Raw genomic sequence first — 16,738 nt, forward strand, 5'->3', positions numbered from 1 at the left:
TGCACCACCATAGAGGCCGGCGCTGACCACTGGCCATCCAGCCCCAAGGTCTGGTACGTCCCGGGGAGGGGAGTGAGGGTGCACTGAGACAGCAGGCAGCAGAGGGGGCAGGGCTGCACCTTTCTGTATCAGCTTGGCTGGGAGGTCGGGAGCCTCTGCTTGCTGGCACAGGTTGGGAGGACCAAGCTCTCCAATTGCTTACGCGGCTGTGCGCCTGAACAGAACAAAGGGGGCGGCGGCAGTGGCACATGCCAGACACAGCGCAGGCCTCGCAGGAGCAGCCGAGGAGAGCTCACCCGGCACCCAAGAGCGCTATGTGTGGCCACCTTCCCGTCCTCAGAACCCGGGACACCTGCTCCCTCAATGGTGACACGGGTTGGTCATTCAAAGCAGCTCTGCTTCAGCCAGGGGCAGTCGGATGGTCCCCATGGCATGCTCTCGTGTCCATGGGCTCAGGGCTGGGAGCAGGGAATCTCTAACAGCTCACCACCTCTGAAGAAACCAGGTTAGGAAAGAGAGAAAAGCAATAGGAGACAGGACATCCCAGGAAAGGCTGTCTGAAGTGAGTGGAGAAGGGTGTTAGTGTTGCTCTGACCCCAGAATACAGCCTGGCCTCTCCCTGCGTTACCTGGGTGTGTGGCCTGTGGTGTGGATGAGGTTACCAGTATCAATGGCCTATTGTCAGGTGCTGAGAAATGTGAGATGTATTCTTTTTTTCTATATACACATATAAAAAAATAAGAGTGAGGTAGATAAATGCTTGAAAAATCAAAAAACATCCAAAAAACCAAAAACTGTCCTGTCTTACACACACACACTCACACACTCACACACACACACACACCACACACACACCCTTTCCTCAGTATTTAAATTCATAATGGGGGCTTTTCTACAGTGATTAAAACTGGTATCACAAAATAAATTAAAAGAAGACTCCTACATATAATACCTTCTTAATTACCCTTTTTCTTTTTCTTATTTTCTCTTTTAAAGGACAATATTGTGGGACAGAGGCCATGAGGAAGTCATGAGACTGGAACTACCGACAAGCACATAGCACTATGAACTTTCCTTTTTGAGTGTAATCTCTAGTCACAACTAGCAGTCGTCATCCTTAAGCTTTGTCCTTACTCAGAATTTAAACATTTCCATCCCAGAAGCAACTCTTGTGCTGTCATCACTCTGGTGAGAAGTGCTAAAAACTAAACAAAACAGGACCCCAGGCCCAAGGGCTGGGATTCCGGCCAGGGCTCCGGGCCCCTGCGAGCAGGCAGAGCTCTCTGGGCTGCCCGACCTGGCACTTGCGCCAGCAGACCCGGCAGTGGCTCACTGCCCCTGGGCCAGCCACGGCGCTGGGGCCCAGGCCTTGCCGGGGCAGACAGGTCCCGCAGAATGCTCTGGTTCTAGACAGGTAGGTCGGTCTAGTGAAGATGGTGGCACAGGGTGGCAGAGGGGCCCGCTGGGCCTCGCTCTGAAGCACCCTGGGACTCAGCAGCTGTTTTCCGTGGGATGGAAGGATAAATATCCATTAAAAAAATAGTAATCCAAATGCCTAATGTCTGCAGTTAAAACTGCTGTTGTACCCAAGAATTAAAAAAATATATATATGTGTGTCACAAGCCAAAACAAAGGCAAGGGAAAGAGCAGGTGAGACTGTTAAGGACCAGGGACTATAAACACTGAACAAGGATGCGTGAGATATTCAGCCTTTGTATTTCTGACCTGAGTTTGCGTCATGTCTTGCGCTGTAACAGACTCCAACGCCATGTGAGGAGGCCTGGGAGAAGAGGGGCATGGGGCCAGGTCCTGGGCCGAGCCCCTGATCCACCTCTTTCCCTCACCCGCCTCGTGCCCACAGAGCCTACAGGGTTAGAAGACAAAGAATGGGGCCGGGGCCAGGGAGCAGGGTGTATTTATAAAAAGGCATCAAACAGTTCATGGCAAATTATGTTCTAGAAGTATCAATTACTGGGAGGAGAAGAAGAAAAATCACACACTCTAGTACAAAGCATAAGAAGTTTCTTGGAGTGAGCAGAAAGGGAAGAAGGGTAGACCTGAAGGTTTTCATAGATTAAATCCACAAAGATAAAGAACAAAAAAAATAGCAGCTTTTTTTTTCTGTACAGACGTATAGATGAATATCTGAACCGTAAAAAAGTTATAAAAGTGACATTAAAGACGATGTGTATGCAAATGTTTCACGGTCTAACATAGAACTGTAAGACCCATGAAGAAGTCCTAGTAACAGAGAAAATGTCAACAAAGCTTAGAATGCTTGAATCCATTGCCTGCGCTGCTTCTCACTGCTGTGGTGTCTCAGTCCCTTCCCTTGCACACCTGCATGAGCGGCTGGGCTGAGTCACTGGGAACCCCTTCCTGTCTGTGTCCCCTGGGGGCAGGACGGGGCTGGGGAGACTGGCACGAGGACCACTGGGCTGGAAGCCGGGCTTTCAGGCGCTCTTGGTCTGTTTCCTCCAGAATCCTTGTGGGGGCAGAGCTGAGGGGCTGGGGAGGGAAGCCCCTCCACCTTTCCCATCTTCGTGAGGGAAAATAACCATTTTGCCCAATTCCCCCAAATAATAACCTAGTCATGGAAAGCAGGGAGCCCCAGGTGGACACGGACTCGGGAAGCACACCGGGGGACAGTCTGATGGAGTGTGTCACCCACATGTCTCTTACGTGGAGTTATAATTAGACGCTGTGCTCACCCCATGCCTCTGGGCGGAAGAAATTCAGTGTAGGGTTCGTAATGGAGAAAGTTTAGGATTTTGGCAAAATTTGGCAGCGTTAAAATGGTAACAACCGTGGGTGAACCATGGCCCTTTTTAAATTTCAGGTGACCCTAAAAAGGTTAAGGATACAGTTAAAAAAAAACTGTGTGTGTGTGTGTGTGTGTGCCTGTGTGTGTGAGAGAGAGAGAGAGAGAGTGAGAGAGAGGGAGAGGGAGAGAGAGATACTGACCCATGGTGCCAGGCAGGTGTGTGCAGGGGTGATACGGGGCCCCAGGGACAGCCGTTTCCTCCATCGGATAAAAAGGGCTTTCCAGCGGGGCTTGCAGCAAGTATTTTCCATTATGAAGCAGAAGAGAGTCAGAGAGAGACACAGAGAGAGAGACAAAGAGAGAGGGAAAGACAATGAGGAGACTCGATTCTCAAGTGTTCTGTTGCTATTAAGTGTTGTCATTAAGGTTCTCAGAGGCCCCCGTGTCAGTTAAGGGCTTGGGCAGGGACATAAAAAGCTGCTTGCATATTGAGAAAAGGAACATCCCAAGGTGTTTACTGCAGAGAAGCGGTCTCCGTGGGCAGCAATGCAGCTCTGAAGATCCACTGAGGTACAGGAGGCTTGTGGATAGACTGTTAAAACTCTCTCTCTCCCCCCACCCGCCGCTGAGTGTGCACACACGTTACTGTTTGCACGGGACGCGGGATCCAGGGTCAGCAGGTCGAAGACTGGGGCAGCGGCAAGGCCCTCTCGTTCGTGCGGCCTCCGTTCATGTGCGCGTAAGGCTGTCTCTCATCGAAGCTGGCGCGGAGGACCAGCACTCCGGGGCCCGGGCCATTCTCGGCCTTGTGTCCTGAGTGTCTGTCGGGCAGCGGCAGGGAGGACGAGGAGGCTGAGGGGTCCAGGGGGACGCTCTCCATGTTCTCGGGCTCCAGGTCCAGCTCCTCCGGCTCAGGCGGCTTGTTCTCCTCGCTGTAGTAGAAGGAGACCTCCCGGAAGCCAGGCTCCATCTCGTCTTTGATGCTGCTGATGATCTCCAGGAAGGAAGGCCTCATCTTGGGGTTGTACTGCCAGCACATGCGCATCAGCTCAAACCTGAGGGGAGGACAGGCGGAGGAAGACAGAATTGCTCTGGTGCCTCTCGGAGCCCCCGGCTGTCCACCTCCCCCTTCCCCGCACCCGTCAGCTCACTTGATCCAGAACCCAGTCCCTAACCTGACATACAGCCCTGAACTTCACTTCCTGAGAAGAGCCAAGCTCGGTTCACACAGAGCCTGCTACCACGGGGCTGGTCTACAGGGTCACTGCTAAGTGCTTTCATAAACAAGCAGCCTTTGGCTGAAGCACCTCTCGTGGCTGCTGTGAACACTGTTTCCACAAGGAGAAGGCAGAATGCCTCCTTCTCCCACTCAGAAGGCTGGGACGTGATCACAGCCTCCCCGACAGCGATCTCTTCCTGATGCCCACTGGTCCATTTCTAAGCCTCCTCCTGGGACAGGGACACCCTAGTGGAAGTCCTGAGTTAGGAGGGGGCAGGGCTGCCACACCCACGGAGCACACACGCCTCTGGGTGTCTCAATCCACCCCACGTCAGCAGGGCCCTGATGGAGACCTCAAGCCGTATCCCAACAAGCCCGCCAGAAATTCCCTGGGCAGCAGTCCTGTCTGCAAGCCAGGGACAGGCAGAGAACAGAGTATGAAGGTGTGTCATGCCTCAGTCACACCAGCTGGGCCACCAAACCCAGAAGCCCGTAGAATTCCATGGGTCACAGGAGTCTTCCCAGCCACAGTATGGGACGCTGACGAAAGTTTGGAACCCAGGGATCCCGGGGCCGAGGAAGAAGGCCAAGGAGCATATTGTGAGCTGATAAGGACTGCACAGCGGCTGCAGCATGAGGAGGGTCGGCCAGTGGGCCTCTCTGACACAAGCAGGTGACCCAGGGCCTCCCTTTCTATCTCTGTTCTTACTGGGAAGTTACACCTTTTATTTTCTTTTAAAACTTCCAGCTATAGAGACCCTGCCCAGTAAAAATGGCCAAATGGAACGTTCCGTATACAGGAAACTCCAAGCACCCCAAGTTGACTTCTAGCCTTCTGTTGGGCTGATCGTGTGGCCAAGAGACCTACTTAATCCAGCCCCTGGGAGAACTCTGAGGGAGACCCCATTCTTACCCCACCCCATCAGTGTGGAAGCTGCTGGCACAGAGGCAGGCTCCCCGCCCACCTGGCCAGCTTCCTTCAAGGGCTGTGGGTCAGGCCGGGTCACTCTGGCAGAGGGTAGTGACCTTGGGAGAGGATGAGAATGGGCGCGAGGGAGACCCATCCAGAATTCACCATCTGGAGGCCTAGGGGTCAGCAAATTACAGGTGGGCCACATGCTGCTGGAGGCCATTTGTTTATGTGTCACTTGTGGCTGCTTTTAGAATCCCACTGCCTATTGCTCGGTTAGAACCAGGTTGTTTAGTCTGCAGAGGTACAATATTTATTGTCTGGTCCTCTGCAAAAAAAGATGGCTAACCTGATGGAGAAGAAAAAGAACAGGGCAAAAGAGGAAGACATGAATTATTTTCCCATCTGAGTCCAGCTGGATAGGGTGCTGACCACGAAGGCGTCGGGCAGTGAGTATCGGTGTGGGGCCGGTGCTCACCCTCATGGTCTGTGAAGGAGGAGCTGCTAAGTATATGTCCTACACATCCTGTTCATACGTGGAAGAAAAGAAGCACCAAGAGGTTGCATTATCTGCCCAAGGTCACACAAACAGGGTGGAGCGGCCATGGGGTGACCTGGACCCCCTAGGAGACACCCCTGTCCTGGCTGCTGTCAGACCCTCACAGGAGGGCTGTCTGCACCGGAAACCGGGTATCCAGTGCACTATCCCCACTTCTGGTCAGGGGGCACACAGGCCTGCCTTCCCATACCCCATTCTTTCCCCCAAAAAGACCAAATCCAAAAAATTAATTGAAACGGGCTATAAATACAAGGAGCACATCTCAATCGCTGGGCTGCAACCTCCTCTCCGGCTGAGTGACTTACCCCTGAATAGAAGCGCAGCCGGAGCCCGGAACATGAGCTGCGTCTGGCTCTGTGCCCTGTGGCTGGGGGCTGAGGAGGTGCCACCGGGAGGGCAGTGCTGTGGTGACATCAGCACAAACAAGCCATGTGACACTGCTTTTAAATCATTCCAGAGTCACGGCCCTTCCAGTGCTGCCCATAAAAGGAAGTCTTTTTTACTCTGTGGGAATCAAGACCTTGTTTACACTACTTCCACAAGAAAACTTTCCAGGAGACTCTAGCAGGATTTATGAGCTGATAAGTCTTCTTTTAAAAAACACTTTTTAAAAAAACCACTGGTCAGTCCTGGAGAGTCCAAAGCTGTCCTTGAATGAACACTCCCCTCCCAGGGCCCCAGGGAACTCCTGCCCTGCTGGGAAGTGGCTTCCCAGAGCAGTCCAGGGCTGGCGCTGGGTGGTGGTCAGGCTGTGTGCACACAGGCGCCTCCGGATCCCTGCTGCCCTCCTCTTGACCCTTACCCCGACATCCCCAAACAGCAGGCTGTGATCCGGGAGAAGTCAGCAAACCAAGATGCTCCAGGCAGCTCAGGACCAATGCGTACTCCCGATGCCGCATGCTGGCACAGCCTCAGCCTGGCACTAACTCTCACCAGACAGACCAGATTCCAGAGAGGTCCTGCAGGGCTGAGTTTGTGCCCCCTGCGCAGCCTCAACAGCCAGGCTGTGTGAGGAGCCACTTTCCGTGCAGGATCGGCAGCAGGGGGTTGTGGCCCCTGGTGCTCTGGCCCAGCTCCTGCCAGGCTCACTGGATAGGAGCAGCCATTCCTGGATACTCGGACTCCAGTATTTGACCCCTGCAAATGCTGCCCAGGGTTCTGAGCAATGAGCGGCTTTAATCAGCAAAAGGAAAACCAAAGTTTGAAAACTGCCCAAGCAGATTCCACTGAGCGTGCTTATCTGGGCTGAAGCTCTTCCCTGACTCGTGCATACTGAAGACCTCACAGGGGGCCGCGGAAAAGCTACCAGGACAAAGGGCTTCTTGACTTGAGTTTTCACAGCTGAGCTCCAGTCTCCTTATCCTGCCGCGTTAGAGCTGGGGCCTTTTACATCACCGGATTTCATGACACCCAGGACTACTCCGTACTCATCCTTGCGACCCCAGCAGCCAGCATGCACCCAGAGGGTTCAGTGATGTGTGTAGCTGGAGTTCTGAGCGGAAGAGTGGGCTGAGGATGGGCTTTGTCCATTTAAAACACGAATACAGCAGGGGGACCACAGCCTGCACCTAATCACGAGGCTTGCTAAATTAATTCAAATGGAGCCGTGGCCTTGGGGCTCTCAGAAACGGAGTCTTTCCTGGATAGCTGAATACTCTGAGATGCTGAGGGGTGGGGACTTGGCCTAGGCATTGGCACACAGCTGAAGGGTCTTCCGGAGGCTGAGCCCAAGCCCCTCAGGGGCCACCCTATTACCAGTGAGTGCCTCTCCCCGCTCACAAACCACACAGTGGAAGAAGCACTTGCTCTCCCACATGAGACCCCCAAGGTCCAGGCAACTTTCAAGGCCTCAGGGACTCTGCTCTGGGATACACAGTTCATTCTTTCATTTCATGCAACAAAAGAACCCCTCCGGGAGAGCACTCCTTCCTTCCCCGAGGACAGGACAGACACTCCCTACGAAACCAGCATGCCTCCCTTCATTCTGTTCTTAGAAGGGAGGCAGATTTGCCAAGAGGGTTCTGGATGGCAAAGCAGAAATGCCTTCTGAATTAAACATTTCACACTCAGAAGTAACCTTTCTGTGTAAACTTCCTCATCACCCCGCGCTGGGAACAGGAAGTCCTCTGCCTTTCCCATGGCAGGTGGGCTGCTTCCCAGGCATATTAAATTAATATTAAAACTCCAGTCATCTGGAGGAGGATCAACTTCAAGAATCCCACAAGTTTCCCAGAGATGAAGGTTTACTTGAGTCAAAGGGAAAACACAAAAACAATCCTTCTCCTGTGACCAGCCCTAAACCACAGGAACAAAACTCACACCTGCTCTCTTAGACTGTTGCTAAGCTTGCTACACGCCACTGATTCGGGTGTTCAAATCTAGTCTAGCACTGCGCACCCTTATGTAAATTCAGTGGGCATGAATGTTCATACTCTGTTACTTGTGTTTGGGCTCTACAGGAGGCTTTTTCTTAGAAATCGGCTGGTGCCAATAGAGTAGCCATGCTGTTCAAGGTGCAGAGCAGCTGGTCACCTGTGAGGGATATTGCCGGTGTGGGGAGCGGGAGCAGGCTCTGGAGCCCCAGAGTTTCTCAAGCTGATCTTCCCCAGTGTCGCGTAACCCGGAGGAGTTGGTGCAGCCCACTGTGGCATCCACTCTGCTGTAGAGCACTGCAGGCGGAGCACAGCAAGGTAGGCAGTCTCCAGGCCCACAGGTCCACTCTGGCTTCCTGCCTGCCTGATTTCGTAAGGCCTCTGAACTAGGAGTGGCTTTTACATTTGTAAATGGTTAGGGAAAAAAAAAATCCAAAAAAAGAACACCTAGTGACAACATGAAATTACGGGCAATTCGAATTTCAGTGTCCAAAAATAAAGTTTTATTGGAGCACAGCCCCACTTGTCCATGTGATCTCCACGGCTGCTTCTGCACCACAGCAGCAGAGCTGAGTCGTTGCAGTCAAGCTCGTGGAGACGCACGGAGCCAAAAACATTTCCTGAGTCGGCCAAGGCCTGCTCCAGGGCAAGCCGGCTGCGTGTCATGAGGACACTCCAGCAGCATTACGGGGAGGTCCACGTAGAAACGGCCTTCACGTGGTGCACAGACACATCAGTGCCTTGGAAGGGGATCTGCCACACCAGGAAAGCTTTTAGATGACTCTGGACAGCTGGCCTGTAACCTCCTGGAGACTCTGAGTCAGTCTAAGACCACTGCCCTGCTTCCAGGCCACAGAAACCCTGTGACAAAATAAGTGCTTATCAGTATTTCTGACTCTTAAGTTTTGGGTATGGATGGAGTAGGGGGTGTTTCTGTGCTGGGCAAGAAAGTATTCTGAGCGGCCCTTTGGGGCTCTTCCAACTTTGGGCTACAGAGTCCCAAAGAGGCTGTACAGAGGGGGCTCCCTGATGAGGGTCACAGGAGACCCAGAGCCTTAATCATGATGGCTTTACTCCCCCAGCACAGCACTGTACCAGTGTTTGCTGAGACAGCAAGTTTCTGTTTCTAAGGCCGTGGGAGTCTAAGACGGCCCCAAAATTCCTGTTCTTGGTGTGAACACCCCGCACAACCTCCTGTCTGAGTGTAGGTGGAACTCGTGAATATGATGGGATATTTCATTCCTTTAATTAGGCTTCTCATCAGGTGGTTGAATTGCTCAAAAGGGACATTATCGTGAAAGGATCTGATACAATCAGGCATGAAACAGTAGAAGCACTACAGCCTCTGTTGGTCGTGAAGAAATAAGCTGCAGTTCTGTGAGGGCCGGTGGAGGCAGCATGTGACAAGGACTCATGTGACACTGGGTCCTTTCCAGTGGATAAACATGGTCCCCAGATGACTAGCAGCAAGAATACAGAGCCCTCAATCTACAGTCTGCAAGGGACTCACTCCTGCTAGCTACCTGAAGGAGCTTCAGGTGGGACTGAAGCCTGGCTCAAATGATGGCAGCCTGTTGAGACTGTGTCTGGATCTTGGGACAGAGGCACTCTGAGAGACCAAGGGAGCATGGCTTCCACACCTGCTGGCCCACTCCCTCGTGGCCACTGGACATCATCCAACCATGGTGGGGCTGGAGTTTGGGTACTGAGTGTCCTCCAAAAGCCCATGTGGTATAGGTGTGATTCTTGGTGAGGTTTTCAGGTCACTAGGGGGATGCCCTTGAAGGGGACAGTGGGACTCCAGCCACTTCTCCTTGTTTATTTCACTTCCTGGCTATGAAGAAAGTGGTTTTACTCTGCCACACACTTCCACCATGATGTGCTGCCTCACTGTAGGCCAAAGGCAACAGAGCCAAGTAACCACTGATTGGAGCTTCCAAGACCGTGAGCCCAAGTAACCTTTTTCTCTTTATAAGCTCATTAGTTCAGGAGTTTGTTGAAGTGATGGGAAGCTGACTAATGCAGGGGCTTTTCCAAGGAATGCTACACAGTAAGTGGGTCCAAGGAGAATCACAAGCATTCATTAGCCAACAAAGCCCAGGAATGCTGAAGGCATTCTTTCAATAGTGGGGTAAGGAGATAAATTCATCAGTACCCAAAGCTCGGCATGTGTCTCCAGAGGGATCGGCTTAACTCTGATCCCAATCTACACTGCTTACGGGGGTGACACTTAGATGGTCTGTGACTTAACAGAGAAGAAAACTGGGCTGGAGGTGATGTCAATGTGGTGGATTTATGCTGAAACAGAGGTTCACACTATGAGTCCTTACCGTAAAACTTTGTGGGCATCAGATGTGGCAAAGGCTGGGGAGAGCCTCTTGAATTTGACTTAAGAGTAGGAAGTGTTGCTTTATTGTCTTCCCATCTTTTAAGCCTCCCATGGAAAGGATAAGCAAGGACTGTTTGGTCAAATACTGCATGGAGATACTGGGCCTGAGAAACCACAGTTCAAACCGCAAGTCAGAACTGAAAGATTAAGGAATACGGGGTGGAATCAAGGTGCCTGAAGAAAGGCACAGGTCCTACAAACTGGGTTCCTCACTTGAGAATCAACAAGTCCTCTTTTAATCTATTTCCGTTTCCACAGGACCAAAAAGCATGGTTCTTAGTATTACTAATCTTACACAACCCAGGAAATACATACAGCATGTCTGGGCAATTGTCAGGCTTGTCCAGAAGGCCGCCTTCCATGACGAAGCGAAGGACTTGCTCGTTGGACAAGCCCTGGTATGGCTGCTCAGCCAGTGTGGCGATCTCCCAGAGGACGACCCCGAAGGACCTACAGGAAGAAAAGAATATGAGCGGCTTGGAAAGAATGGGCCTGACCCCCCTTTCTCCAGCATTTCTTCACCCTTGGGCACTGAGAAACTGTCCTCACACAATGACAGTGCCTGATAGAGGGTGGGCCAAGCACCGCGTAAGTGTGAGACATCCGCCCTCCTCTGTCACCACTCATGTTCCCTGTGCAATAACAGTAGCTCTGGTGGCAAAGCAGAAGAAAGTGTCACTGGCAGAGATTTCAGTGGCCCCCGAATGGGTCAGAAGCACCTGGTCTAGATCACACACGTTCAGGGCCAGGTGTAGCCATTTACTTGAGCAGGCTGGTCTCACAAGATTGCCTTAGCCTAAGAATTAAAACACGCAGGACCCCCCCATCCCAGGCCCCAGCCTGGACACTAACTTGGGACAATCAAGCTTAATGAGATCTTCGGCTGATTCTTCTCATCAGCTAGTTTGGAGGCCTCTGTTCCCAAGGGATCCTCAATGCTCACTATGCAGGAGAATCTCCAAGAAATTTTAAAAACAGATTGATAGCTGGGGTCCTTACAGAAGCTCTGATTTGATAGGTATGGGTGGAGGTCCAGGCCTGGACATATTTAAAAGCTCTACAAAGATCCTGAGATACATTTAGGCCAAGGGAAAAGAAAGCCCCTGCCCAGAGAGCTTAGAAGCTGCTGGCCTGAAGGCCTCTGTCCCAGGCATGGAGACCAGGGTGGGCGGCCCTGGCCCACAGGACTTCCCACTGATGAATGCTGTCCCACAGAGGCTGGCTGAGGAGCAAACTCAGCAGGCAGAACAGTGAGCAATTCTGCCATGCATGCAGTTTTGCCTGTGAGTTCAGAAGAGCAAACTAAAACAGATACATAGAAACTTCAGATAATACTGAAAAAAAGGAAAAAAAAACCCAAAAAACAAAAACACCATGCTGTAATCTGCAAAATAAATGTGCTTCCCCACAGCTAATCCCACCCTTGACGAATTCTCCCTGGCCCATCTGCTTTCCTCCTTGAGTCACTTCAGTCAGCCCGCAAGGCTTCTGATGGGCCCTGCCCCAGGCGTAGGGTGTTGGCCAAGCCTCACAGAAAAATGGGCAGGGTATTTCCCACTGAGCGCTCCGGGGATCCTGGCCTTGTGGCGGAGCTGGGTGGAGGGAGCTGGGGTGCTCTGAGTTTGTATCGGAATGTTTTGTTGGCTGCTTTCATTCCTTTCCATGAACAAAAAGGGTTTTGTACAAATTGATACTAAAAGCAGATGTCAGACAGAAATAGGATCTTAGCAATCAGAGGACTGACCAACCCAAGGTCTTTTCTGTCAGGGGCCAAGAAATAGCCTTCATGCCGCTCAAGAGACCCAGAAAAGCCAAAGATTCAGAGACCAAAGTGTGGACTGAAAAGCCCTGGGCTGACCAACGAGGGCTTTCTGTCAACTTCTGTGATGGTCACACCCACGCATGCTTTGGGGGATGGGGTGCCCAGCCTCACATCTGCACGGGGGCCAGCATGAAAAATGATGAGCTTGCTATCTTTGCCAACTGCAGGCTGGCCTGAGAACGATCTGAAGACTTTGTCCTCCTGGGCCCACTTCTCCTGCCCCACCTGTTCTTTCCTGCTGTGTCTCTGGCTTTAGGGAGCCAGGTCCCTCTGGTTGGCTCCCACCTGGTCTTTTCCACCTGTAGAGCTCTACTCCAAGTTCCTGGCTCCTTGGCTATCTACACCTGCCTTGAGCAGAACTGTCTGGCCCTATTCTTCTGGCCTTCCTGATGCTCTCAGCCTCCACAGCTCCTACCATAGCTTGCCAACAGAGGCTCAGGGCTGTCTGACAGTCGGGCCCCATCGCTTACTGAGTGGGGGGCGGTCCTCCGTGCCCAACCTAACACACCCTTCATTTTTGGCTCCAGGATCCTACGCAGGACAACCCCACATCTAGTTAATGCAAAGTTCTTAAATCAAAGTTCTAGGCCGAGCTCTTTCTTCTTCAGAATCTGAACATTCATGGCAGAGCCTGCACAATTAGTCCTGAATCCCTAACAGTCTGAGGGTTTATGTGATCTCACAACCTAACTCCCTGCAAAATCCCCATCATTCTCATCTGCAACGAGCTCCTCCTGTCCCATCTGCCCTGAGCTTACCCACTGCCTGGAACCCCCTTCCCACGGTGCCTGGTGACTCCTACTTTATCATGTCCCCAGGACTTCATCTTGTCTCTGAAGGTTTCTGTGACCCTAACCTGCCAGGTTACTTCTTGTTCCCAAGACTTTATCCTTGGAGGACAGGGATGGTGTCTCTTGTCCCTGCTGCTTCCACTTCTGAGGCCCTCATAATCATATGCATGAAATAAAACAGGCGACGACAGAGCTGGCTCACCACAGGTGCTTGTCACGTTGACTGCAAAAGCTCCTCTCTAAGCGACTCTCAGTATCATCTGTCACTGAGAGGCACCTCATGCTCTGTGGTCACCCTTCTAAGACCGTTCTAAGTGACAAGTGAGTCCTATTAAACCTCTTTGCTCCAAGGTACAGAGGCTGTGCCATCTCTCCCCAGCACCAGCCATCACAGGAGCCATCTGAACACCTGTCAAGGCACCACAGTGGGAGCTGGCAACACAGACAGCAAGCAAAGCCCTGTGACATGACCAAGGCCACACAGCCAGTCAGAAGCACTGGGATACAGGCAACAGCCATGTGTTTTTCAAAGCAGGCATTTTACTACATGGGGCTGGCTATTAGCACCTTCACAGAAGTCTTGTATGCTGTGTGGACAGGTTTCATCTTTGAATAGCAGACAAATGTGTCTGTGTAAATTCTTCCAGAACAAAGATCGTGTTGTCTGCTGGTGATGAACCCTGGGTGTGTGGCCGGGGCTGGCATTCACTGCCTGTGCTGCCCCGCATGATGGAGGTGGCATGTCAATGTCCCAGGCACCAGCAAACTGATACCCCTAGAGAGATCCTCATTTCCCATGGATGGAAATGAGCCACCGAAGAAGCAAATAGCCCTGGATATCTGTGACTGTGTGGAAAGTTTCTCAGTAAGTCAAGAGATGGAGGCTGCTCGGAGGGCAATCAAGAGTGGTGGGGCCCACTCCCCAGTATGTTGATGGGTCTGCTCCGTGTCTAAGGGCACACTGTGTCTGCTGACCCCCAAGGGCCATTGGAGAGGGGTGTGAGAGGAGCAGCCAAAGCACCCGAGGGCCTAGGAACAAAAGCTCGGGTGACAGCAGGAACCTGGCTGTTCTGACAGCTCCAGAGCTTGTCTGATCAGGAATGAGTGGGGTGCAAGGTTGTGCAGGAGTCTTTGTCAGGAGGACTGAAACAACACCAGGAAGGTGTATGAAGAGCAAACACCTGAAGGGCCAGATGGGCCGTTAGTGAGGGAGGTGGCTTGGCAAAGCTGAGCCCCTGGCCTGATCTCAGGGGTGCCTCCCGACCTCAGATATTTGGGTCTCTTACAAAGTCAAACAAAAGCCTTTGTATTTTTCTCTACATTTTAAATATTGAGGAATGATTATTTTGGACCAAGGAATACAATCTGAAATGCTTTCCATCATTTTTAGAGGGGCAGCTCCAGATTAGAGCACAAGGCTGCATATATTCCAGCGTCCTGGGCTTCTTCAACCAGTTCTCAGAGGTTGGGTTAAAAAATCAAACAAAAAGCAAAACAAAAACAGAAAAGGGGTTGGGCGTGGTGGCACATGACTGTAATCCCAACATTTTAAGAGTCCTTTCCCACAGAGGCTGGAGGATTATAAATTGAGCCCAGCCTGGGCAATTTAGTGAGCACTGTCTCAAAATTGTAAAAGCGCCGGGAATATAGCTTATAAAGCCCCTGGGTTATCTCCCTAGTATCACATACACACAAAGGAAAAAAAAAATGAAGCACTATCTCTGCCTGGACAGTTAATAGAATGACTTTCAAATGCCTACTTTCCTGCATATTTTTCCTTATTGGTTCATTATGGTCACACAGTCAAAGGGAAAGAAATGGGCACAGAACACCCTGCTGCTGGTTACAGCAATAGCAACTCACCAGAATCTGGGTAGAACCAGCCTGTGAGATGTTAACAACTCCAGCTTTATCTTCCCACCCAGTTTCTGTTTTCTCATCCTGTAAGCTGACCTCGGAGCTCCTGGAGACATAAAGCCTGAGACGGTGGTAAACCTATGGCACGTGTGTCACAGTGGCTGTTTGTTATCACTGAAAGCTCTAAAAGGTTACCATACTGGCCTAGAATAAATGGATGCGTACTAGTACCCAAGTATGTTGTCTCCTACACCTCAGTCTAAAAATGGTTCAGAGCATTCTGATTTGACAGAAAAAAGCTAAGCATCTTGGAGCTGACAGCACAACAGATCTGATCCTTGGGCTCAGAATATGCTGGGTCATATTCAAATGCTATTTCCAATTTGCACCTGTCTTCAAAATAAGATCCAAGGCCCTTGACTGTGAAAGGTTCATGAGGTTAAAAAATGACGTGGGTCACTATTGAAATAGTTCCTCTCTGCGGTCATCCAGAGAGCTGGAGTAAACAACTACCTTTTCTGTAACATGAGAGCAATGGGATCTCCCGAGAGGAAAGCCAAGATACTTGCTGACATTCTAGAATGTGGATGTGCCAGGGCTTTCGCCTGCCAAGAACCTCAGTTGTATTTCAGACCTGACTGCCTCTGCACAATGTTTCCAAGAAACTGTAATAAACAATCCCACAGGAAAGTCTTTGCACCCTCAGCCGGCGGAAGAGCTTCTGAAGACACTTTTATTACTAAGGGAGACATTTTGCTTTGCATAACCATCCAGGGCTTGACTACCATCGAATGCCCATGCAGAGAGCACAGACAGCAGGTGGGACCAACAGGAAACACAATCAAGACCCATACAGCTTGGGGTCTAAATAAAGCACTGTCTGCAGTGTACAGGTTCAAGGAGTGCGGCAGGCATGCGTGCACACACACAGTGCCTATCTACTAAAAAGGAGGGAAGACAGTACTGGCCAGCAGGGGAGAAGCAGAGAGAAGGGCAGACTCTTGTGCGTCCTCCAGGCTCCTGAGAGCACAGCTGGTATCTGTTCAAGAATGAAGGGAATGTTGGTCCCACAAATTCCTTCGAGTCCCACAGGTGCCCTTTGTCCTTAGCTTGCCTGCAGACAACAGGGACATCCTAAAGATGATGGAGTGCAGCTCCTGCATCACTGAACTACAGCTGGCAATGGGCAAAAATGAGCAGACACCAGGAAGACAGACAGTCCCTGAGCCAGACGCAGCCACACACGCCAAGGCCGACGGGGCCCAGGCTGCTGTTGCGGCGGAAGACTCTCGTACCAGACGTCTGAATGAGTGGTGAAGACTCCATCCTTGAGGGACTCAGGGGACATCCAGCGTACAGGCAACAGCCCTTTCCCTCCTTTCCGGTAGTAGTCTGTCTCGTAGATATCTCGCGTCATCCCAAAATCTGGAAGGCAGAGAAAAGGCATACAATTACAGCCACTGTCGGGGCAGCTCCGGGGCAAAGGGACCACTGCCGCCACCACAGGACTCTTTACCACCTCCATATGCAAGGTGAGACACAGTGTGCTTCAAGCTGGGGAGGCCCAATGTTAGGTTTGCAGCTTAGAAAGGAGAAACAGAAAGGGGCAGTTAAATGACAAGCAAATCGCAAGAAATCTCTCTTTTTAATACATCCATAATCTGGTCTCTCCAAGGAGCTAATTCCCGTATGGCATTTACAATGAGAGGGGGTCTACAAATTATTGAGGCCCATGATTATCCAGACAGCAAGTACTGCATAGACCATTAGTGACACGTGGTTTTAAAACCTGCTCAAAGCTAAGCATGGTGGTGTACGCCTGTAATCCCAGCTGCACTGGAGGCTGAGGCAGGAGGATCGCAAGTTTGAGGTCAGCAACGTAGCGAGGCCTTGTCTCAGGATAAAAGGTCAAAAGGACTAGGGAGGAAGTTCAGCGGTGTAGCGCTTGTCTAGCATGCGCAGGGCCCTGGTTGGATCCTCAGTGTTTCAAAAGGATCTAGACCAGAATCAAAATGAACAACCTGGTCAGATAAACAAGAGACTACAGACTCATTT

At 51.3% G+C, this 16,738-nt stretch overlaps 1 protein-coding gene across 2 annotated transcripts in view; it reads right to left on the bottom strand.

Moving 5' to 3' along the window:
• Positions 1–1,899: 1,899 nt before the first annotated feature.
• Igf1r (insulin-like growth factor 1 receptor) overlaps positions 1,900–16,738 on the bottom strand; it is a 281,571-nt gene continuing 266,732 nt past the window's right edge. For both annotated transcript variants that reach the window (XM_005381615.2, XM_013512515.1), the window contains 3 exons: positions 15,979–16,108; positions 10,529–10,663; positions 1,900–3,819 (listed from right to left, as the gene is read on the bottom strand). In XM_005381615.2, the coding sequence (XP_005381672.1) occupies positions 3,438–3,819; positions 10,529–10,663; positions 15,979–16,108 (647 nt within the window). In that variant the 3' untranslated portion in view covers positions 1,900–3,437. The remainder of the gene's footprint in view (positions 3,820–10,528; positions 10,664–15,978; positions 16,109–16,738) is intronic.

Source organism: Chinchilla lanigera, unplaced genomic scaffold, assembly GCF_000276665.1.
Source record: "Chinchilla lanigera isolate Chin_1 unplaced genomic scaffold, ChiLan1.0 scaffold00015, whole genome shotgun sequence".
In the NCBI taxonomy this organism is placed as follows: domain Eukaryota; kingdom Metazoa; phylum Chordata; class Mammalia; order Rodentia; family Chinchillidae; genus Chinchilla; species Chinchilla lanigera.